This window comes from Mytilus edulis, chromosome 11, assembly GCF_963676685.1.
Source record: "Mytilus edulis chromosome 11, xbMytEdul2.2, whole genome shotgun sequence".
Lineage (NCBI taxonomy): Eukaryota > Metazoa > Mollusca > Bivalvia > Mytilida > Mytilidae > Mytilus > Mytilus edulis.
The window spans coordinates 40,696,989-40,723,838 of record NC_092354.1 but is presented as its reverse complement, the minus strand read 5'-3'; the positions used below and the strand labels follow the sequence as shown (position 1 = coordinate 40,723,838).

General features: G+C 31.8%; 1 protein-coding gene across 2 annotated transcripts in view; it reads left to right on the top strand.

The window, feature by feature from the left end:
* The window catches only part of LOC139495578 (death domain-containing protein 1-like), a 48,778-nt gene that overhangs the window by 4,080 nt on the left and 17,848 nt on the right, over positions 1-26,850 (top strand). Inside the window, exons 1-2 of one of the 2 annotated variants that reach the window (XM_071283855.1) lie at positions 5,046-5,214; positions 17,312-18,036. In XM_071283855.1, the coding sequence (XP_071139956.1) occupies positions 17,334-18,036 (703 nt within the window). In that variant the 5' untranslated portion in view covers positions 5,046-5,214; positions 17,312-17,333. Of the gene's footprint in view, positions 1-5,045; positions 5,215-17,311; positions 18,037-26,850 lie in introns of those variants that run through there. The other variant, XM_071283854.1, reaches the window with a different exon arrangement.

Here is a 26,850-nt window from a genome sequence, read left to right as displayed (position 1 = left end):
ATTTATGAACCTTTTTATGGCATAAAGGACATATTCTATTTTCTTAAGCTGGTTTGTTGTATCTACCGCATTCAACAGCCAGAATAATATTACTTATTCCTATTTTAGCATATTTTTTGTAACATTTTTATCTTAATTCAATAAAAGGTACTTTTCTAGTTCATACTTTACTTCAAATTTTCTGTAGGTTCTTAGTTTAAGGATATGAGCAGCAGAAACAACATAATGGGCCAACTTAACAAAGAATTAAATAGTAGTAATTACTCTTTGGCGAAAATAATGAGAATGAGAATATTTTGATGATAATAGACATAAAAAAAATTGATACGCAAGACGAATTGGCGAAAATAATGAGAATGAGAATATTTTGATGATGATAGACATAAAAAAATAATTTGATACGCAAGACGTATTGACGAAAATAATGAGAATGAGAATATTTTGATGATAATAGACATATAAAAAAAATTTGATACGCAAGACGTATTGGCGAAAATAATGAGAATGAGAATATTTTAATGATAATAGACATCAAAGAAATAATTTGATACGCAAGACTGCACGTTTCGTCTACATATACGACTCATCAGTAATACTCAGATCAAAATAGCTATAAAGTCAAACAAGTACAAATGTATAAAGCTGAAGAGCATTGAGGACTCAAAATTCCCCCAAAAAGTTGTGCAATATACGGCTAGATAATCTATAACTGGGATAAGAACATCCTTAATATTTCGAATAATTCAGAGTTTTGCAAACAGTTATTTTTTTTAAGTAACCCTATAATTATTTATGTAAACCAATACCAGTTATTTATAAGACATGTATTACCAAAATAAGACTTAGTAGTCATGATCTAGCTATAGAATGTGGTCGCTATTCTGCAATTCCAAGAAGTAATAGACTATGTAGTTTTTGTAAAGACGACATTGAAGATGAGATGCATTTTATTTTGAAATGTCCTACTTATCAAGGTCTTAGATCTTATTTTATAAAACCATATTATTGGAGAAAACCTTCTATGTATAAATATATACAATTAATGAGTTCTAATAATCTTAAAGAATTATGTAATTTGGGTAAATTTATATTTCGTGCACAAAAATTAAGATCTAACATGATGTAATATGTTAAACACATTACCTTCTGCTATCTATGTATACTTGTGTAGTTTATATGTTGTATGCCTATAGTTGTTATGACTTTGGTAAATAAAGATAAATTGATATTCATGTCAACACCGAAGGTCTGACTACTGGGCTGGTGATACCCTCGGGGACGAAACGTCCATCAGTAGTGGCATTGAGTTTATTTAAAACATTAGAAAATGTTAAGGCCTACAGAATTAAAAAAAAAGGGGATACTAGTGTATTGTTAATAGTTATCAAAGGTACCAGGATTATAATTTAGTACGCCAGACGCGCGTTTCGTCTACATAAGACTCATCAATGACGCTCAGTGAAGAGCATTGAGGATCCAAAATTCAAAAATTGTGCCACATACAGCTAAGATAATCTATGCCTGGGATAAGAAAATGATACAACTCTTAAAGTTATCTCTTTTAGAGTTGTATCATATTCATATTTTAAAACTGTATGCCTAACAAGTTATGATGCCAAACCGTATACACGAGATGCCGATATCTAATTACACCATGAATTTCGTGGAGTTTTTTATACGGCTTGTAATATCTAATATTCTGGATGATGTTTCCCATACTCCTTCTGTTATAAAAATAAGAAGACGTGGCATGAATTCCAATGAGACAGCTCTCCACAAGAGATCAAATGACAACTACATTGTATAGGTCACCGTATACGGCTTTCGACAATGAGTAAACCCCATACGGCATAGTTAGTTATAAAAGGATTCGAAATGTAAATTGTACTATTTTAAGTATCCGATTTTCTTTAATCTCGTTATCAAATGTAAATACGCCGAATTCCATACTGTCTTTGTTTTGTTTTTTTTGGCAATTATTTGATAGGTTATGGAACTCCAGGCCTGTTCGAGATTTTTTTGAAATTGCGGGAAAAGGTTTACTTGAATTTTTACCTTATAAGAAAATTGTAACATGCAGTTGTTATCAAATAATATAAAAGCTACCATGACATAGGGTTATTTTCAGATTTCTATTACTGTTCTCAGAGGAGTTAAACGTGTCGCAGTTGTCTATATCATGACATAGTTTTAAATGGACCAATATAAACAAGACTCGTTCTTTTCAAGCGTAAAAGTGACAAGCAGAGAATCTATATTGGAAAGTCACCTGGGAGTTTTATCTGCTGTTTGTCTTTCAGATATATGCAGATTTTATATTAGTATGCGAAATGATGTGCTATAAATATGGATAATGTATGTAGATCATACAGGGTTCTTAATGTCTTTTTTCTCGCTTGGTTAACATTGACATATTTATTTATTCCGATATGTTTTCAATTGAATACTGATCACTTTCTATGTAATTACAACATAAACCGTCCGGTACATTCTGATTTGTTTTTACATATATGTAGGGTACGCGTATGTCTAGACTTTTATGTTGAATTGATATTTTAATTCCGAAGAGTATTATTTTAAGTTAAGGGACAAAATAAGCTAAAAGCTTTGATAGGTTATGGAACTTCAGGCCTATTCGAGATTTTTTTGAAATGGCGGGAAAAGGTTTACTTGGGTTTTTACCTTATATTTGGCATTGGTAAGAAAATACATGAATATGGTGTTACAAAATGTCGAAATTAGTTTGAATTCAGGAATCTTCCTCGTTCATAGCTCTGTTTTATCCATGTCTTGGTTTAGTTTTGGGTCCTTGTTTGTTGGTTTCAACATTCAGTTACTAACAATGAGTTACAGGCTTCTAAACTGTTCTAAATTCAAAATGTGTTGGACAACACCGTTTTTATGTTGCAACAGGCAATGTATGGATCCCACGTTGTTGTTTCAAGGGTTCTAAAGGGTACGTTATTCGGCAAACTCCCCGGAAGTACCAGCTGCGATCTGCATACTACTCTACACTTTAATGGAATAAAGGAAAATAGTTCCGGAACGGAAACGTTCACTGTACGGAGTTTGATAGATCGTAGTATTCTCATTCAAGTCTGCACGTAACTGCGTATTTATACATCCACAGAGACACTAATGACCAATTAGTACACGGGTTTCTGTCGTACACTGTACACGAAAATAATTCCCTTTACATATAATTATATCCGTATACTATATTTACAAGTTGGCCGTGTTTACAGTGCGAAATCAAACTTTAACCCTTTTTTTAATACAGTTGTCATTTAATTTATTGCGAAGTTGAAAGATCTTTGAACTCATGTTACAAACTTTCCTTTTAAATCTTTTCAAAATCAATTCATACCGTTTACAGTACATAAATAAAATATCAATATCTAAAGTATTCAAGTTATATGATATATACTTCTATTATTACAGTGCAAAATTTAAATATCGGTTAATGGTTAAATTGACACATGTATTACATAGATTGAATGATATTTTGTTTTCAAGACGCAAAATGCTTCGTGTGTTTTAAATAAAAATCAATTTATATAATAATAAATCATGAATTGTGTGAGAAAAAAAATGTGATGTCAATGTTGCGAATGAGATTTAAGGTTGCAGTGTAATCAAACTCGGGGTCCTAATGAATATTATCCCATTCAAAAGAATTGATCGTCTAGAAAAAGGGTGGTTTCAACTCCCCGGACTACAACCCACCATCCCCTGGATCCGCCACAGCCTCCTATGACTGAGATAAAAAAAAAAAAGCAAAAAAAAAAGCAATACAATGGCTGTTCCTTTGCTGGTTGTGTTTTTGGCTGTGCAAACTCTGCTCTGTGTATTGTGGACGGATGCCCTTTCTTTTCTATCAATGCAGTAAAAATGTAGTAGATTTTTTTTTTCAATAATTTTGTTTAGCCTATACAGATTTTTGGGTTTCCAGATGTTGTTTTAATGTGAAAATACTTTCTACTCTACGATATTCTGATTAAATTTTAACTCTTGATTTATAGTTTTACCAAATTAATTTCATTGCCTTTCTTTTCGATCAAAAAATTGTTCAGCCTCAGTAAGATAAAATTGAGAATGGAGATGGAGAATGTGTCAAAGAGACAACAACCCGATCAATGGGCAGAACACAGCCAACAGTCAACAATGGGTCTTCAACATAGCGCGAAAATGCACCCAGAGTGAGGCTTTAGATGGGCCCCTTCACAGAATGTCCTCTAGTTCAGTGAAAATGGACGTTACCAAACATATAAATGAACTAAAATTAATTTTAAAAAAACGCACAAGACTAACAAACCCCAAGGGCTCCTAAATTGGGAGAGGTGCAAATATGCGGCGGGGTAAAACATGTTTTGTGAGATCACAAACCTGCCCTATAACTCAAGCCAATGTAGAACAATTAAACACACAGCAATATATAGAATTAGATCGACCATTGCAAGATTTATTCGTCTCAGATACCCGTATAATGCATGGGAGAGAACCAGCCTATATTGATCATGTAGTTCAATATTAAGTCGGTTAATTATTGATAAAACGAGACTTAGTAAATATTAATTTGCATAAACAAGCAAACTCAATTCGACATATTGTATGCATTGAATTAAACTTTTATTGTCATTTATACAATGAAGTTGTAAGGTTCTTTTAATTTCAACAAGTAGAAATACAGTAACACACAATTAAATTGAACAATACCAATTTATTACTTATACGATCTTCGCTTTTATAATGGGTTCCGCAGGGGTTGCATTTTACAAATAATAAATCTCTTTTCACATAAATATGTAACATAAATATTTTTTTTTCCAAAATTATCCTCTTGTTTCTTCTATCGATTACTTTGTCTCTTCCTCTCCTATTTTCCCGCTTTATTTTGTACCTTCGAATTAAATTGTTGACAATTCGGACTTTTTCTATTGTATTTTGTTTATCTCCTGTCGTGAACCTCTTTGGGGTTGCTATTGACAAGACAAGATGCCATGATTCAATTTTCACGATTTCATTTTTATTGATAAAATAAATTTACATAGCCACATACAGTATTAGATTAATCAAACAAATCTGTTATGTTGTTATGTGCTTATTCTGATGGCAGCTCTGACCAATTTAAAGGTATAAACAATAGGAATTATATATCATATAACTTTCATTTTTCACACTAAAGGATTCTGGGTGTTGCACTCTTTATACACGGTAAGTGCAATATTGCAAGATCAACATAAAACTTAAAATATAATTAAAAATGATTGTGATTTAAGCGTTGACTGTGAATTTTTGTTCTTGTATATATCGAGTTTCGTAAAAATGATATTTAAGTGTTGTGTAATGTTATTTATCTAATTCTATATGCATTAGCTCAATGAAAACAATAGCAAGACAAAAAAAACTTTAATGGTAACGTGACATTTACTTGTTAAAACGATCAGTTTCATTAAAGCTGTATAAGAGTTAAAAAAAGGGGGGGGGGGGTATTAATTATCGATTTTTTTTTTACTTGAAATGTATACAAAAGTGGACTTCTATAAAGTTGGATACCACCACCTTTGAAAAAAATGGGTGTAGTTTTTACAATGAGAAGGAGACGTCTACCTCCCTTTTTAAAGAAAGTAGCATGAACGAGTTAAACGAACTGGCCTCTCCTCAAACGGCAAGACAGGCACATTCTTATTTATTTTCTTCACCAAAAGAGTTGACTGGTATAAATACCGTATTCTAAGGGGTCCGCTTGACCGTTAGATTTTTAAAAGTACAAAGCTTCATTGTTTCCCATGCAGTTGCAAACCAAATTTCCCACTGTCGATCACTGTCATCCCAGTTGACCCCGATTAAAGAACCCGTGTGTTGTATGACAGGTAATGTGTCCTTGTTCTAGCTGAACATGCATGAAATAACTGTCACTGGGCATAAATAAGACAACAATCAATCAATGAATTATGAAATGTATGCAATCATTGAAAAACATAGCACTACAACTGATTTAATTTTGCCATTGAAAGTGTACCCTTTAAAGTTCAACTTGGGCATTTTTTTCCACGTTCGTTCTACTAACGATATATCTGTAATAAGCTGTAACAGGTGTTGTCTACGTTCAATTGAGTTCAATCACGGAGAAAAGTAACTCGTTTATTTTACTTTAAAAACAAATGTAAAATGAACCATCAAGATAATGATATTTCAATGGTATTTTTCATCGCGTCCTACGAATTAATGTTGCGTTGCATTTATGGATTAAAATTGGATTCAAGATATGTTTCGTTTCGTATGCCGAACAATGTAATGCACGTTACAAGTTATTGTACCTTTTCAACAAGAACATGGTCAACACGAAGGGTGTCATTAATGATAAAGGTACCGATTACTAGTATCCTACTGGTCCATTTTATTTTTACTTTGAATTATTTAGGAATATTTGGTGTTGTTCAATCTGGTTGTCTTTGTCTTTTGTTTGTCTATTTTGGTTATTTGTGTCTGTTACCTTAATATGGCTATTGCTTTGTTTGCGTTTAAATGACTTAAATGACCTTATGATATCTGTTTCTAAAATATCTTCCAAACACGTTTTATAGTGATTTGTTTACAAGCTTGTGTGCCTAATATATGTCTTACTTTTAATGTGTTCATAGAATTTCAAACAAATATATAACAGTTGGGTTTTAGTTATGGAACGCCATAGCTGTCTCATGTGTCCTTTTTTTTTAGTATAATAGAAAACAAACATCGTAATAGGAAACCACCATCGTATAATAGAAAACCACCTTCGTATAATGAAAAAAAAACACCATCGTATAATAGAAAGGACATTCGTATAATAGAAAAGCACCTTTGTATAATAGAAAACCACCATCGTATAATAGAAAAGCACTTTCGTATAATAGAAAACCACCATCGTATAATAGAAAAGCACCTTCGTATAATAGAAAATCACCATCGTATAATAGAAAAGCAACTTCGTACATGTATAATAGAAAAGCACCTTCGTATAATAGAAAAGCACCTTCGTATTATAATAGAAAAGTACCTTCGTATTAAAAAAAATACACATAAGACAGCTATGGCGTTCCATATTTAGTCCTTCCGTTGCTTGATACAGTCGAGAGTCTGATTTTGTTTAGTTTTATTGATTCCCTCTTTTAGCTAATTTACCTTGGTGTTCGGTATTTTTATGCCCCATTTATGGGCATTATATTTTCTGGTCTGTGCGTCCGTTCGTTCGTTCGTCCCGCTTCAGGTTAAAGTTTTTGGTTAAGGTAGTTTTTAATGAAGTTGAAGTCCAATCAACTTGAGACTTAGTAGACATGTTCCCTATGATATGACCTTTCTAATTTTAATGCCAAATTAGAGATTTTCTCCCATTTTCACTATCCACTGAACATGGAAAATGATAGTGGGGATGGGGCATTCTTTACGTGTACTGGGGACACATTCTTGTTGTTCATACTTGTATGCTAAAAATTAAGATGATCAAGTCAAAATATACTTATTATAATACAAATCATTTACTTATATCTAATTCATGTATTAAATCACTTTTAAGCCATGCGTAATAATCTATGGGTCACTTTCTATGGGTAGAGATCAAATTTAAAAGGATAAGTCCATTAAATCAAAACAAATAAACACACCACATATTTGCCTATGGATTTTACTATAATACGATGACGTTAAACGTTGTCCTCGGAGTTAATAGGTTATTACCCCTGATATTTGACTTTTCTCATTTATTTCTGACTATTATCTAAAATATATTAAATTATTGCAAAACATCTATAAATACTTGTAACAGAGTCTGTCCATTAATATTTGTTCACAAGAAACTATCATTAAGGTAAGACTATAAACTAGAATTTTAGTTTCGGACAAAGCTGTTTTTCTTCGCTTTGGACCCACTTGGACGGTGTAAAGTTTTTGGTAGTTTCAGTAAATGTAAAAGAGATTCTTTTAAAAAAACAAAATTGTAAAATTAGAATTAAAATGCAAGCAGTTTGCATTCTTTTAGTCTTAGTCATATTTACATTGTATGTCCTAAATCGTTATTTGGTTAAAAAATATTTTATACTTCTTATAATATGACAAACACACAAAAAATGTTGTTTTGAATATTGAGGTTGGTAAAGGGTTATTTTCGTGCAACGTGTTTCGCCATTTGTATTTCACGTGCAGCCGTGAAAAAGATTTGTTATTCGCTGTGTTTCGTGAAACGGTAAAAAGATCAACATGCAATAAATTTTTAATTGTTCGTTCATCATGAAATGGCAACTTTATTTCACGTTCTTCCGTGCAGATACCCCCTCCCCCCTTTTTATGCCCCTCATTATTGATGGACGAGCAAACTAGTGAATAATTAAGGGTATGGAGAAAGAACCAGTGACTTCTATTTCAATTCCAATTTATAAAATGTTTCACCTGTTCGTTTTAATATTGTTATTTATTCATCGGTTTTATAGATAAATGAAATTACATCTAATTAATGAACTTCATATATTTGATTGATTTTCGAAAATATTTATTTTTGTGATGAAATATTCAGTAATTACGTTTAAAATCTTATTAAAATGAAGTTTTCATGCCCTATTTCATAATTGCAATATTGATGTCCCATAAGCTTTCAATTTAGTAATAAAAGGAAATATTTTGCGATTCAAGTTAACTGTTCATTCCAACAGAACAGGATATTTCATTAATAATTCAGATGATTTTGTTGTATAAATTGTAGATTTGATAGTTCGTAAATGTCGGTCAATGAAATGTGGCGGTGGACTACTAGACTTTTTGAACACTTGATAATTTTAACAGTGTATGAGTGTGTTTTTTTTTCTAGAAAATTAGAAAGAATACAAAATGACACAATTCAATACACGGGCATATAAAATCAAAACGACATAAACCGCGCTATTAATTCCGTTCTTGATCTCAACGCCACAGAGGGCACCGCTAGTGGTCTAGGTAGTCCAACTTCTGCATTTCAAGCATGTCAACACTAAGGTTGTGAATTCGATCCCGCACGTCTCAGGAGCATTCAAGTTCAATCTTTATTCACCATGATTGACAGTTCTCCTGTTGAAGGTCTATGGTTCGCTCCGGGAACTCTGGTTTCCTCCATTATTCAAAACTGATCTGTTTTAGTGAAATGTTTTAGATGTTAAGTCATATTTGTGCATTTGAAAATTCAGCTGTGAGTTGATATATATTATGAATTATAGACTTGCAATACAATATTACAAATGCAATACTGAACAAATTCCTCAATGAATAAAGCTTTTCGTGACAGAAAAGGGGCTAACCTTATTATTATTACGACAAACAATGTTTTCGTCCCTTCTAACGGACGAGTTTTGAATGATTTTGATACATCCTCACACTGGCAAATGTACGGATGTATGAGGGTCTTAGTTCTTAGCCTCAGAAACTGTGTGTTTAATTTCACATGACTTTAGAGAATGTCAGATAGCATTCAACGTATACTCGCAGCAAATAAACTTACACAGAAATCAAATTTTGTCAGAAAATAATGATTATCCCATTAGCATCCAAGTATTTTATCTGCTGTAATTGATTAATGGTTGTGTACATAATTGTTTTGTTTTGAAGTTCTTCAATGATTGCTCAATACTTCCACAAGCCGTTAAAAACACTAATGCCTTATCGACACTTTGGACTTAATTTTAAAATTGATGTTTGTAAAACTGCTAAATGGTTTTAGCCAAACCGGAACATTAAATCAATATTTCAAATGACAATTAAACACAGATAACGACATTCAAACTTCAAAGTCCCATTTGGAAAATGATCCGTGAAACCATTAACTTTAGTAACCTGGTATCTTTCATTTAACATACAATAACAAAGTGATGTTGTCACGAAGGCAATTATATACCATTTAACAATGTAACAGTTTAGCATGAAAACGATGTAGTCGTGGGTTGCTTATTTAATATGACACGTACTTTTATTCCAAATCATTATGTTGCATTATGGGTATATGAAAGTTTCAGCAGTTAAAACGATGTGGGTTACCTCTTAACATGACACGTACCAAATCATTATGTTGCATTATGGGTATGTGAAAGTTTCAGATAGACAATTATAGCATTGACTATACAATGTTGTGTACGAAAACGGAACATAATTCTGCCCTAGCTATAGCTTCCTGTAGTAGCGAGTACATTCTGATCTTGCTTTCCAACATAGTGTCGTCTTTCATCCGGGTCTAGCATGCATTAAAAATCAAAGAAATTAAAAATTGATGGACCCCATCCATACTCTCGTATGAGGTCTCTCTTTCTTCAAGAGTATTCTACCTGTGTGATCAATGTTAAAGTTCACAGATAATTTATTAATTTAATTTGTTGAAATGAAGAGTATCAAATATATCTCAATATTAAATGAAAATCTCTCGTTTGATCTTTACTCAAGTTATATTAAAAGGATACAGATAAGGGGCTGAACATTCATAATTATCTTTTGAAATAGTGCGTCATTGTATAATATTAATGTCTCAAACTGGGCTGGAAAACTTTCACTGTTTTGAATTGCCTATGATGTATTTAAGTGTCTGCAGATGAGAAGCATAGAAATTCTATTTTTGAATATGATTTGTAATGCTTTTAAACCCTACTGACATTTTAAATCTCTTTATTAGATCTATAAAATGAACATTTTTAATAGATTTTAATATTTTATTATGTACAAGTTGGTCTGTTGTGTCTAGCGACCAAGTAGTACTTGAAAGCATTTGAACAGTATTGTAAATTTTGATTTTCGATTGTAATACTGTCTATAGATTTAGCAAATGGCTACTTGAAATGACATTAAACGTTGAAAAATAGATCACAAAAAGCCATGTGTTTTTCTTTTGTTGTTGTTGTTATTGTTGTTTTTGGTATTGGTATATATCCGTCGATTTTAGAAACTAACAAGGAAAAGGGGGTAAAAGGAAAGCGTTAAGAAAATGATAAATACCAGAACAAAAATTGTTTTACACTGAGACTGGAGTTACAAAGATATTTCCATTTTGATTTTGTGTCGAGTACAAAATCCGAGCCCTCTCCCCCACATCATAAAAAAGAGGATAAAAGATAGATTTCATATAAATCCGTAGAATTTATAATTGAAATTTTAAACATTTTAAATATATCTTCCGCGAGTATTGAATTGCTGTATAATCAAAATAAGTAGAATTCACTTTTACATTTCATATCGACGATTAAATCTCAATTATACAAATGTACTGCGTTTACATTTATATTAAATGAAATCAATTGAACGTACGGAAAGGGCTAACTGAGAGATGATCGCTTCGGGGATACGAATCAATAAAACAATTAATTAATGTTCTTTGCGAACCGTTGGAACTTTGATTCTACACAAATCATAATTATGTAAAGTTGAACGACACGAAACATATATAGACCTTTTATGAAAATTCCTTAACATGAACTGGTTAATTTTCTTAAAAACAGTACTGTCGGGTACACTTTTGAAAAAGAGCACCTACATACTACAAATTTTATCCTCCCTTAGGCAGAATAGTGGAGAATTTCTGTTGTTGCTCCATTCTACTTCTTTTTCTCATTATTATGTAGAAGTGATCAGAAGAATCTTTCTGTATGTTGCGACATTTCAACACAAACTTTCCAACCCCTGCTTCATTGAATAACCCAAATTTACCCAAACAGATGTTCAAATTACCAAATAACCTAACCAAGGAGGGGACCTATTGTACTGCTGAATAACAAACCAGTATAAGCTGTTAAGGTTATTCATGCTTTTTATAAGTCTATTTATATATTATGGGTTGTTTTTATGATGTTTACTGTTATTGTCACAGTTTTTACCCTCTTTCTGAATTCATGGTATTCCCTTTGCACGCAAAAGAAGTTAGGAAGGCATATTGTGTTCAAATACGTGTAGCTGTCATATTCTAACATCTTAAAGTCAAGTTTATACATATCATCAAGTAGAATCGCACATTACCATAGTTCTTAATGCTCTTATTAATGTTCTTTCTAAAAAGGCTATAATAATGTGATCAATTTAAGCTTAACTTCGTATGAAAGCTTGACTTCATTGTTGCAATACCATTTAAAATGTATCAACAATTCAGCTATGATCTTTATCCATTAAAATCAAATATTACGCTTAACGTAAAATATCTCCATAGATGATATATTTATTCACCTGGTAAATGAAAAGCAAGCATAATGTTTATCTACTAGTTTATTTATTTATTAAGATGACGACAAGCTCAAACTATTGATAGTAAAACGTATAAAAGATGTCTTTTATCTTCATTGATAGTTTCAATAATACATCAAAATGTTTTAAAACAAGGATAAATCACCAATTTGTTTTCCTTTTCGTAAATAAAGTATGTATGATCAAAAACTAAAATAAATATCTTTGGGAAACATTTCGCCTAGCAACATGCTTGTTCCCATTCGCATAGTACAAGGATCTTACAACGATGTTTTACTTTCTGTTTTTGAGATCTTCCGGTTTTGTCGTAGGCAGAAAGAAGAGGTTGTTGAAGAGTTGGCATTCTCGGTTATCAAATTACAAAGTTCACATAGAAGTGATATAATAATCAATACATTGAACATAACGTATTTTTGTCTCCTAGAATTAACAACTATACAATACTTGTGTTGTATCGTTTGATTTTTATCAACTTTCCCCGAAAGTTTAGTTTTCTTTTTTGTGTCTTTTGTACTATTATTTATAAAATTGAGAACGGAAATGGGGAATGTGTTAAAGAGACAACAACCTGACCATAGAGAAGACAACAGCAGAAGGTCACCAATGGGTCTTCAATGCTGCGAGAAATTCCCGCAACCGGAGGCGTCCTTCAGCTGACCCCTAAACAAATATATATACTAGTTCAGTGATAATGAACGCCATACTAAACTCCAAATTGTACACAAGAAACTAAAATTAAAAATAATACAAGACAAACAAAGGCCAAAGGCTCCTGACTTGGTACAGGCGCAAATTAAAATGCGGCGGGTTAAACATGTTTATGAGATCTCAACCCTCCCCCTATACCTCTAGCCAATGTAAAAAGGTAAATGCAAAACAATTGCACATAACAAAACACAAATATATCGTGATGAAAACCCCAGTTTTTCCGAACCGTTTAAGATTTATCCTAACTCAGTGTACTGTCTAGTAAGCATATCGTATTCGAAATTTTTCTCGCTCAGTCGAAATTAAGTTAACATGTTTATGAGAACCCTCCCCCTATACCTCTAGCCAATGCAGAAAAGTAAACTCATAACAATACGCACATTAAAATTCAGTTCAAGAGAAGTCCGAGTCTGATGTCAGAAGATGTAACCAAAGAAAATAAACAAAATGACAATAATACATAAATAACATCAGACTACTAGCAGTTAACTGACATGCCATCGCCAGACTTCAATTAAACTGATTGAAAGATTATGTCTTCATCATATGAATATCAGGCACAATACTTCCCGTGAGGGGTTTAGTATCATACCGTCATAAAATTGAGAATGGAAATGGGGAATGTGTCAAAGAAACAACAACCCGACCAAATAAAAAAACAACAGCAGAGGGTCACCAACAGGTCTTTAATGTAGCGAGAAATTCCCGCACCCGGAGGCGTCCTTCAGCTGGCCCCTAAACAAATATATACTAGTCCAGTGATAATGAACGCCATACTAATTTCCAAATTGTACACAAGAATCTAAAATTAAAATAATACAAGACTAACAAAGGCCAGAGGCTCCTGACTTGGGACAGGCGCAAAAATGCGGCGGGGTTAAACATGTTTGTGAGATCTCAACCCTCCCCCTTTACCTCTAACCAATGTAGAAAAGTAAACGCATAACAATACGCACATTAAAATTCAGTTCAAGAGAAGTCCGAGTCTGATGTCAGAAGATGTAACCAAAGAAAATAAACAAAATGACAATAATACATAAATAACAACAGACTACTAGCAGTTAACTGATATGCCAGCTCCAGACTTTAATTAAACTGATTGAAAGATTATGATTTCATCATATGAACATCAGGCACAATCCTACCCGTTAGGGGTTTAGTATCATACCATCATAACATATATGAGAAGAACATAACCCGTGCCATGCCGACAACTGTTTTTAGAATAAATGTGTTTAGTTCCGATGCAAAGACCTTATCAGTGACTCAATATTAACTCCAAAATATGCAATCTTTAATGACTTGACAACAGTATCGTAATTATATCCCTTCTATTCAAAGGTTTTGTAAGTTTCAGAGGGGAATACTGACACCTTTGTGCTTTATAAAGAATATTTTCATAAAAAATTGGATGTGAAATACCTGAACGTATTAGAAGTCTGCATGTTGAGCTATATTTACGAATGATGTCTTTATACCGATGATAAAATTTAATAAATGTTTTGACTAGTGTGTGATATTGAAAACCCTGGTGTAATAATAATTTTTCAGTAATACATAAATTTCTCTTGTTAAAATCTAAAACATTGTTACATACACGAGCGAATCGTACAAGTTGAGATATATAAACACCGTAAGAATGTGACAAGGGAACGTCACCATCTAAAAACGGATAATTGACGATAGGAAATAAAAAATCATCCCTTTTATCATAAATTTTAGTATTCAGCTTTCCATTAGTGATATAGATATCAAGATCGAGAAAAGGGCAGTGGTCATTGTTAGTATTAGCTTTATTTAAAGTAAGTTCAACAGGATAAATTTGATTAATATACATACTGAAGTCGTCATTATTGAGAGCCAAAATATCATCCAAATATCTAAAAGTTTTATTAAATTTGTTTATCAGATGTTGTTTCGATGGGTCTTTGCTGATTTTTGTCATAAATTGTAACTCATAGCAATACAAAATCAGGTCCGCAATAAGTGGTGCACAGTTAGTCCCCATTGGAATTCCGATAACCTGGCGATATACAGAATCTCCAAAGCGAACAAAAAAGTTATCCAGTAAAAATTCAAGGGCAGATATAATATCAAAGCATGTCCAATTGACATAGTTTTTTTTGTTTATTGCTACTAAAAAAAAACCTAAAAGAGTTTGAACATATATATTCACATTCTGACTTTTTAAATGCCCATTTACTTAGGTGTGTGTATTTTTTCTTAACATAATGTGAGGCAATGTGGTAAATAGGGTAGAACAATCAAAACTTTGAACAGATTCAAAATCACCAATATAAGCATGCAATTTATCAAGTACTTCCAACGAGTTTTTGACACTCCAAAAGTAATTAATTCCACTATTTTCGAAGGCCTTATTTGAACAAATTATTATCAGGTTTTTGATTGTACCAAGTGTACTGGTAAGAAGAATAGATAATTTAGAAGTGGAACAATGGCTTGAAGACGAAATAAATCTATATTTGTAAGGTGTTTTGTGTAGCAATATACATAGTTTGGACTTTCTTTGTTTTTGGTTCTGCTTGTAAAGCGGTAGTTAAAAGTTTATCTTTGTTACAGATGTCGTTTTCTGAAAATAGAGTCAGTTGGAATGTTGGTGAATTGGTGATTTCTTTTTGTAGAACCTCAATGTAAAATTTACGTCAAACAATTATAATATTATTAGCAGCTTTATCGGCCGGGACAAAAACAAATTCCTTGGCTAGTTCTTTTAGTTTATGTTTGATACGAGAAATAGGTTTATTGTGGTTATTGTTAAGAGTAAAATGTTCTTTAAAATGTTGAATACGTATATCAACTATGTTCATTACTGAATTAAAAAAAGAGTCCAAAGAATTTTTGTCAGCTTTTTCCCGTTTTATCCATTTTGTCTCTTTGTCTTATATTTTTAGCCATGGCGTTGTCAGTTTATTTTCGATCAATGAGTTTGACTGTCCCTCTTTTATAAAATTTTTCAGCTTAATTTACTTACTTAAGGTTTTCTTGATGATTTAATGTGCTAAAAGTGCACACAATCATCGTGCATCGACAGAAATCTCCAAAATATGATTACTTTTTAGTCTACAATGTACGATTGTCTTTTATATCTGGGCGTCACTTGTAAGTCCTGTGTGGACAAGGCGCGTTTTTGGCGTATTGAATTTTAAACCTGATGCTTTTTGTTATCTATTAATCATGTTTTTCTTTGTCTAATATGTTCTATTTATTTGTATTGTAGTCCTGTAATATCATGTTGTCATTTCAATGTTATATTTAACTTTGCCATTAAAGTGCGAGGTTTGGCATGCCACAAAACCAGGTTCAACCCACCACTTTTATTCCCCTTTAAAAGTGTCCTGTACCAAGTCAGGAAGATGGCCATTGTTATATTATTGTTCGTTTATGTGTGTGTTGCATTTTAACGTTGAGTCGTTTGTGTTTTCTCTTATTTTTGAGATATTGAGATAAGACGTGGCACGGTACTTGTCTATCCCAAATTCATGTATTTGGTTTTCATGTTATATTTGTTATTCTCGTGGTGTTTTGTCTGATGCTTGGTCCGTTTCTGTGTGTGTTACGTTTCGGTGTTATGTCGTTGTTCTCCTCTTATATTTAATGCGTTTCCCTCGGTTTTAGTTTGTTACCCCGATTTTGTTTTTTTTTCCATGGATTTATGAGTTTTGAACAGCGGTATACTACTGTTGCCTTTATTTACATAGCATGATGGATCATGAAGACTTTTTAAAAAGATCCATTTTGGACCCTGATTGTAGCCTTTTAGATATGTATAAAGTTGAAGTTCAGGGCAAAAATGTACATAATTGTCTATTCTATACATATGTATATGGTTTTATTGAGAACGAAAATATATACCAAAAGAAACCGTTGGCCCATTATTGCCTTGTGTTATAATTACCAGAATAAAAATGTAGTTCCTTTTTAGCAAAACGTGATATGTACTTTAATCAGATTGTCAAAACGATACAATAAAAAGTTCTCACATTTCTGCACTGTGCACCTAATAGGCTTAACATCTTTTGAATAACAGATTATTATCCTTTTGTGTTTTAAATGGTTATTTTATTTATTAAATATTTAAATTTAATAAATTTTAAGATGTAACATGTATTGGTATGAGACAAAAATATGCTTAATGAACTGAAAAAATAGACGTGCTGTTGTGGTAAAGTTATAACTATCAAAACTCTGCAGCGACAATGAAACTTATGTAATAATAACAAAGGACAAAGGCCCACGTATTTTTGAAAACAAATGGGGTCTATATTACTTAAATATTATGGATAATGGTTTACTTTTTTCAGTGCAGCTTCAAATCCAGATAGTGATCTTTTACCACAAAATAATAATTCTTAATTGTGCATTTTAGGTACGATAGCTGATATTTAATCATGCCTGGGGAAAGAAGGCGAATTGTTTCCAGCAATCAGCGACATGCGCATCCAGGATCGAAAGGACCGTCAACGACGCCATCTCCTGTGAAGCGTACTGTCTCTGAAACATCACAGAGATCTCAAAGAAATTACAGCATCACATCTCAGAAGCCTAAAAACATGGACAAAACGAAACCTACACATGTTGGCCACGGACGGGCTAAAACTCAACCGCCTCCAGAGACTAAAAACGTGGAAGAACCGATACCAGTACATGAGCAAAATGGGAACAATAATTCTGAACCGGAAGTGGAAGTAGAAATGGATGATAATACGGATCGGGCTAAAGAGGAGAGTTCTTCTGATTTGGAAAATAATAAGAGTGAAACGGTACAACAGAAAGAAGATGATGACAAGAAATCAGAATCGGAAGAAAAATGGGCTGAAAAGGCTCCAGAGGAATACAATATAAAATCTTTCAACGATAAGATTTTAGAGTACAGTGAAGTATTCGAAACAGACAAGTTTGATAATGTAAATGAGGACTTCCCAGTTGAAGACCTCATCTCCTTTGTCAACGTCATTTCCGGTACAATTGACGAGTTTAAACAACAGTCCCAGGACAGCCAAAAACAGCTGGAGGAACTGTGTTCTAAAATGAAGCATGTGAAGGAGAACATCCATTTTAGCATTACAAAGAGACAGATGGAACTATCACCGGGTAAGTCTTTATGGTTAATCAATATATGAGGGTCTGGTTGGGGTTATTTATATCTTTTATTCTTATACCATTTTCTCTATTTCTTATTTATTATGCCTTTTTATCTGTATTCTCTACATTTTCATCCCATTTTGCCCGCTACTCCCAAACAATTCGTTATAATTAAGTACTCCATTACTCTCTATTCTCTAGGTTGTTGTTTTCTACATTTTCCACCCTATTCTTTATTTTTTTTATCCTTTATCCTGAACGTTTTGTCCCATATTTTCTAATTTTTTTTAACCTATCTTAACCCTCATATACTAAACATCGTTTTAAGGAAGCTGGCTTGTCATGTTTTAGATTTTTTGTCAGATTTTCCGAATCCTCTGGTTTTCTCCATTTGAATGCCTTGAAAAAATTTGCCCGGTGACCCCCATTTTTCTTTTCGTCAATCTTTCACATGTATAATGCTAAGCCATCTGTAAAAGTCTTATAAAATTTTAATTACTTTTCAACAGTTTTTGAGAACCTCAACTTGTCAATGATAAAGCTATGAATAGTCAAGAGAAAATATTCACCGCCAAAATTCCAATGGCTAATATCTCGAAAACAAGCAAGGTGACCAATATATTTTTTTTGCTCTTTGGATTCCTTTATTAATTCCCTATCTATATAAACTAGTGTTTTGAAAAGTTAATTACTTTGAAACTGAGAAGCGAACTCCCTTAAGCTTCTTTTACTTAAGAAGTTCGAATTCATCAGAGCTATACTTAACTTACCCATCATTGAACCTAATCCGAAACCTTACCTTGCCCTATTAGTTAAATACATTAACCGTATAATGTTTATGAAATAGAAACTATAGGTTAACAATTATTAAAAGAGTATTGGACAACATGATAAATCGCTAAAAAAAAATCATATTGATAGTTTTACCATAGAACGTTTCGAGACTAGAATTGTTCTACATCAGATATCAACATACTGTTTCACAGTTTTTGAAGAAACAAATAGGTTAAACGATGGCCTGGATAGAGAATAATGAACCCAAACGATAATAAATAGGCACAAAAATAGTAAAAACGCAAAATGATTTGCTAAAAAATAACATTACAAACATTAAAATTGAGAATGGAAATGTCGAATGTGTTAAAGAGACAACAACCCGACCATAGAAAAACAACAACAGAAGGTCACCAACAGGTCTTCAATGTAGCGAGAAATTACCGGAGGCGTCCTCCAGCTTATTCCTAAACAAATATATACTAGTTCAGTTATAATGAACGCTATACTAAACTCCAAATTACACACAAGAAACTAAAATTAAAATAATACAAGTTAGACTAACAAAGGCCAGAGGCTCCTGACTTGGTACAGGCGCCCGGCGCAAATTTAAATGCGGCGGGGTTAAACATGTTTATGAGATCTCAACCCTCCCCCTATACCAATGTAGAAATGTAAATGCATAACAAAACACAAATATATCGTAATGAAAACCCCAGTTTTCCCAACCGTTTAAGATTTATCCTAACTCAGTGTACTGTCTAGTAAGCATATCGTATTCGAAACTTATTTCTCGCTCAGTCGAAATTAAAAAAAAGACATTGTTAAAATGTGTTTGAATCTATATAATATACAAATATTATAATAATTAAAATGCTGTTTGAATATACAAATATCATAATAATTAATCGTGTTTGTTTTATGTGTTTGATGACGATCTTGAATCAATAAAATCTTTGACATTGACACTTTTTTCCATACACTGAAGTTTACAACAATATTTATCATAGTAAATTCCGTTCATTAAAATCTAAATTTGCAGTCAAAAGTCTACTGGAACGTGCCAAATTTTATCAGGTTTTAATTACGTATAATTTAAAACGAATGTATAAGTAAACTGCTTTAGTTATTCAATTTTATAGTGTGTGTGTCCAAAACAAATTTACAGTATATCTGATAATTAGAAATACAAACAGGTACAAAAGTTAAATGTACTTGTGCCAGGTACTGATTTGTTCAAATTATTAACAAGTGTAAACATTATGTTAGTACATGCACTTCTATGGATTAAATTTGGGTTACTAACAACGAGGTTTTATTCTCCAATCGGGTCTCGTCACATGTAATACGCTACAATGTTCACTTTGTTTAAAACTTCCCTACAATAGATGAACTAAATATATTAATTTATTACTCCAGTATTATAGTTGTCTTTGCCATGACGTTGTTAGTTTATTTTCCGCTAATGAGTTTGAACATCGCTTTCAATCTTTCGCTGTTCTTCCAGTATGGAATCAAACCTATATTATTTGTCTTCAAATACTTCGCACGTGCTAAGTTTTTCCAAAACCGGAAGTTAACGGTACCAATTTTACTTTACCAGATAACTTGTTCTACGTCTCGCCCAGTCTATTCTGTACGAGCATTTACAAATCGATAAGCAAGAAGTTAGATTATTAAATCTATTTTCGATCTCTTTCAAAACAATAAATATTTACCGGCCTTCGAAAAATCCTTAAGAGGATTTACGATCAAGATAACACGATTGAATAAATATAGGTATACGATTGAAACAGATGGTATTTTCCGTAAAAAAAAAGTTCACCTGCGATTACTTTCCTACGCAAAAACATCGTACTTTAGTCTTTTTATTTTCAAACTTTTGTTTTTTGAACAAGTAAGTGTAAATGTTCAACATCGAAAACAGTTTTGTTTTGCTAACCAGAACAAAACGCGCTTTCTAAGTTTTACAAACTTGATGGGCAAAGAAGTTTCCTTTTGTACAGTATGCTAACGAAGCGCTTTTCAACAGAACAGTAAATACGAGTGAACGTTTTATATCATAGTCACTTCTTTTATAGGAATCTTAAGGTTTAGATAAATCCGTCAGTTTAATAGTTAAACCACTCGCAACCCCTTTAAATGCTATGTAAATATTTTGCTCAACTGTAGATCTCTATTTTAATCGTGTATTTGTTTAAAGAACTCGCATGTAAATATTGATATAAATCACAAATTCAACACTCAAAACGTTTTATTTTTCAATATTATGTTTGCCATGATTAATAAATTTATAGTTGAGTGTTTGTTCGATCAGCTACTTCATTCCTTTTAGGTTACGACATTTGAGGTCAAGCATTAAAACATTATACATAAAATTTTGTAGATGCCTTTTCGAACACTGCCTTATTTCTGCTAAACTGTTTGTCAATATCATGTTTGTCATGATTTATAATTTTGGAGTTGAATGTTTGTTCCATAAGCTTCTTCGTTTATTTTAGGTTACGATATTTTAGGTCAAGCTTTAAACCTTTATAGATGACTTTTCGAACACTGCCTTTTGTCTACTAAACGCTCAAGATGGATTTGACAAATATAAATTTGTTTTCATTTCAATATCGTTTTTAACATGAATGATGAATTTAGAGTTGAGGGTTTGTTCCATAAGCTCCTTCATTATTTCAGGTTACGACATTTCAAATCTAATAATAAACCTTTATGGATGATTTTTCGAACACGGCCTTTTGTCTACTAAACGTTAAATACGGATGAATCTGTTCTTCAATATCATGTTTGCCATGAATGATGAATTTGGAGTTGAATGTTTGTTATTTTATCAACTTAACAATTAAATTCGTGAAACAACGGTAACCGTTTTAAATCAAGCTTTGAACCTTTATATATAATGCCTCTTCGAACACTATCTTATGTGTGCATAACAATGAAGATCGAGGTAAAAAAAATCAAAATTAAGTTTGCTATGATAAATGAATTTGAAGTTGACTGTTTGTTCCATAAGCTACTTAACTATTATCCTTATAGACTTCAGCCTTTATAGTTGACTTTCCGAACGCTGCCTTTTGTTTTCTGAACAATAAAGATTGATGAAAAGAAAATGTAAGCTTCATTAAAATAAGCATTTATAACATTGGATCACTGCGAAGGATAACTGTGGAGTTAAACATATTTTTTTCTTTAACATATCCCCCCTTTTTTCAAACTGTTATAAGTTGAAAATTATAAGAATAGACTTCGTTTTACCGTGTTAAATATGGTTGATAAGCACAAAATTGACATGATAGATAATCAACATTTGGAAAAGTGCGCGTATTTTATTGACACAATTGTTAAAAATTGAAATATAATTGAAATGTCCAGAGTTTAAAATTGAACTAAAATTCAAACACATAGTTAACGCATAACCTAAGAAAAATGTAAAGGGTTACATAAATATATGTTAAAAGTAAAGATGATAGGTAAACTTCCTTTGAACGTATGCAATATGTGTCACAAAGACACAGCATTGACATGATAACAAATCAAAGTTAAGATTAATGCGTGTATTCCATTGACCATACTTGTCGAAAATTGAAATACATGTATAATTGAAATGTTCTGAGATTAAAACTAAAATTCGAACCCCGGAATGCATGTTCTACATATTATGCAAACGATAAGTTTAATATAAGAGCAGTAGTTCGATCTATTTCTATTAGATAAATAAAAATGTAAAAGGTTACACAGATATAAGGATGACGTAAAAATTATAAATAAACTTCCTTTGAACGTATGAAATATGTGTCACAAAGACACAGCATTGACATGATAACAAATCAAGGTTAACATTGTTAAGAAAAGTGCGTGTATTTCATTGACCATACTTGTCGAAAATTGAAATTTAATTGAAATGTTCTAAGATTAAAACTAAAGTTCGAACCCCGGAATGAATGTTCTTCATATTATACAAACGATGACTTCTACCTATGCATAGTGATTCTATTTCTGTTAGATAATCAGGTCGTGAGAACCAGAAAGTCAGTCAGTACGACTTCTTAGTGTGTAAACATAACATTATATTTATTAGTAATTGAAGAATAGAAATAATCGTTTATATTTTATTCAATTTCTGTTTGCATTTTAACATAATAATTATGGTTGTATTTTGGTTTTCTTTTCAATCACTCCTGCGGCTGTCATTCATGTCAAACTTGCAATTCCAATCACTCCTGTGACTGACATTTATAAATTAGGTCAATTTTGCATTTATTATGATAAACCCTTAATTGTTTCCTTGCATTGTAATCGAATATAGGTACCTACTTAATTTATACATAGGAAAGTGCATGAGTAAATAGTCTGGTTTTGTGTCATCATTGAAAATTAGTACGGATTTGCCTGACATACTTGCCACTGAACGTTTATCCGGAATCACTTTGTTGATAATGGTAGATTAATCGTTATCAATTATCATTTAAACAAACAATGAAATAAAGAAGTTACAATAAAATAAAGGCCTTCAAAAAGAAGATATGATTATAAGTTTGCCCCTAACAAAACAAGAGGTAAGTATTCATTTAAAAAATTCCGCTGAATATCAAGGGCAGTGCACTATGTTCAATAAGTCTATTTCATGGCATCACTGACAAACGTACAACTAAATATGCCTGACATACTTGCAACTGAACGTTTATCGACAATCACTCAAGTGATCACAAGAACAAAAGAGATATACAATAATATATAATATTTAAAACACAAAAATACCTCTTTTATTGTTAGAGGACACATCATGAATAATCATTTTAAGAATCCCGAATATCTAGGGAAGTGCATGTGTAGTCAGTCTCATTTATAGCGTCAAAAATAGCACTGAATTTGCCTAACATACGTACCACTGAACGTTTATTGACAATTACTAAGTTGATCTTAAGTTAAAAAAAAAGATTTACAATAATATATGATATTTGAAACGAAATTGACCGCTTTCATTGTAAGTGGACACATTATAATTATCATATGATATTTCAAATATTCCGAATACTAAGAGAAGCGCATGTGTAGTCAGTCACTTTTATATAATCTTCCTAAAATATAGCACTGTATATACCTGAAACATTTCCCACTGAACGTTTACCATAATAGACCAATCGTTAAAAAAAACATTTAAAAAATAATTGAAAACTGACGATAAAAGACAAACATTATGACCATGAATCAAAAGAAAAATCTCAACTTTTCTATCCCGAAATGTATGACGGAAAGATTAGGTTAAGCCTCCGTTCATTTTTTACAATTTTGATTAAATTGCGTATCAAAAGGGAAGCAACTCTTTCCATGTCGATATGCCATTCACTGAGAAACTCAGAATCCATAATTTTAATTAAATCGTTCGTACTGATTTAATCATTTGTAACAATCACCTAGTGAAATTTCTCTCTCTCAGGTTAAATTAACCTTTATAAATGGTTGAAAACTAATAATAAAATCACATCATTTCTTATCAGGCCACGCCACAATAAGACATGACCGCTTATAACATGCCATCGAACTATAAATGACTTTATTAACCACGCTAACGTAAACAACGTTCTTTAATATATCGGTCACTACCATTTAAGGGTTAAAAGCACGCATCTATTTAGAGAGAAAGTTTATTACCAATTTAAAGAGATATTTGTAAATCTTGAAATAAGTGAAACGTTATCAGAGATGGTCATTTAACGCTCCACTTTAAGAAATATCAATCATTAAAAGTGCTACTAGGATACATAAAAGTTTGGATAGTTAATTATCAGGTAAGTTTGATTAATTTTTCAGTTTGATTACTTTAGAAAAATTAATTAGCAATTTTCAAAACATTAACTTTTGAACACGAGTCAAAACAATAAGAATAATGATAGTGTTAGCCAACGCCATTGGTCTTTAGTGGGGCATTGCTTTTTTGTGTTTTTTTTTTCGGATCGAACATTGTTCAAATTTATTAAAAGAAGACCTAACGATATCCTTCATTGAAATGATTGGACGAGAATATTTTACATAACACTCGATGTTGACTTTATACCTAATAAAACAAATCCGTGTCCTTCCTCATTAGATACGTATGGTCGGTGCCATATATGACAAGGAAATATACAATATAACTATGCAAATGCTAAGATATACGTTTCTATTTATACTTTATATAAATGTACAAGTAATATTGTATTTTCGTCAAACACTTTCCTATACAATAGTACATATGACTTCCGTTCACATGAAAGCTCGAATCGAATGTTTAATAGAGTTATTATCTTATCATCACTCCGAAGTTGGATTTTTTTAACTCTGAAATACCTAACCACTTAAAAGATCATATCATAAGCAAATATGAAATAAGTGATTTGATCATTAAAGTTAAACGCTACATTTGCCGTATTTTCTTATATAATTTGAGGGTCGTATGCACAAAGTTCCTAAGTTTAGATTTGTTCCGAACGGAAGGGGTTTTCTTCGATTTGTCCTGACATGCATGATATATTTGCCACTGGACGTTAAGTAACCATTTATCAATCAATCTTCGATTCCTATGATAAATAAGTATAACGATTGGATATCTCAACTTAATGTGGTACCTAACACTACAGGGAGATAACTCTTTAAAATCAGCTAAACTTTTTAATTACGTTGTGTTGTTAAGGGAATATTAAGCTTCTCAATGATCAAAATAAGTGTTTGTCAAACTGCTATACGACCAGTGTAATTTTTCTGATAAAACGGTTGGTTCAAAAAAATTTTAATTTTTATATTTTTCTTAAAGGATCAAAGTAAATACTTTGTCAAAATTTCAAGAAAACTAAACGAGCCAAATTGATTTTATTTTAAGTGTTGGGTACCACCTTAAGTTGGTTTGTGCATATCAGGATTACCAGTTCAGGAATTCGTACTGAATTACTGTTTGGAACTGGTTACCGAAAGAGCAAAACAAAAAGGCTTGAACAATGTGAGTGTTGTGCATATTTCCTTCAATGTTCAACTATCTGTTTATCGTAAATTTGTTTTTTTCATATTTTAAGTTAAATTTGATGTCATTCCATTAAAATTGAAGAACATGATATATAATATGTTCATAAAATACAATTTTTTTTTCTTCTCATTTTTACATCATTTAAATGACATTTTTCGAATGCGGTTATAATTAAAGTCATGCCTTATGATTGCATGGCAATTATAATTTAAAAATTTTGAATTTTTTGAAATAATAAGACTTTTCTACCTCAGGCATGGATTACCTTAGCTGTATTTGGCAATACTTTTAGGAATTTTGGATCTCAATACTCTTCAACTTAGTACTTTATTTTGCCTTTTTAAAACTTTTTTGGATTCGAGCGTCACTGATGAGTCTTTTGTAGACGAAACGCGCCTCTGGCGTATATAAAAAATTTAGTCCTGGTATCTATGATGAGTTCATTTATTCACAAAATGATTTATTGACGAATTGCACCAAGATCTGCATACGCCTTCTTTTGATCTTTATATACTGCAACATTCGTAAGTGTATCAATGCATCATACGTATGCAACAATATTTTTCTCTTCTCAAAATTGATTAAAAAAGTCATTTCTGCATTAAAATGATAAGTTTTTTTTAATACAATATAAAACATGTTTCATTGAAGTCAGACCTCCAACGATATATCGATAACGCCTAACAAATATATTTTCGATATACATGTTACATGTAACATTAACTTGTAAAAAGCACTTTTGAAAGAAAGACAAAAGAAAACGACTCATGTTCGATATCATAAGAGGCATTTACAAATGTACCGAATGATGTTCACTAAATGGCCTCATAAGAGACAAAGGCTTTGTTAAATATACGCCAATGAAACAGCAACTTCACTACATAAATAACAGTTTCGTTTGAATTAAATTACATTTAATTTATACATTAATATTTCATGTTTTTGATGCAATCAAATGGTTTTCGGTTTGTTAACATTCTGTAAATTAATTGATGAATATGTTATTTTTAGAATCAATATTAATTTATATAAACTTTAAGCTTCTT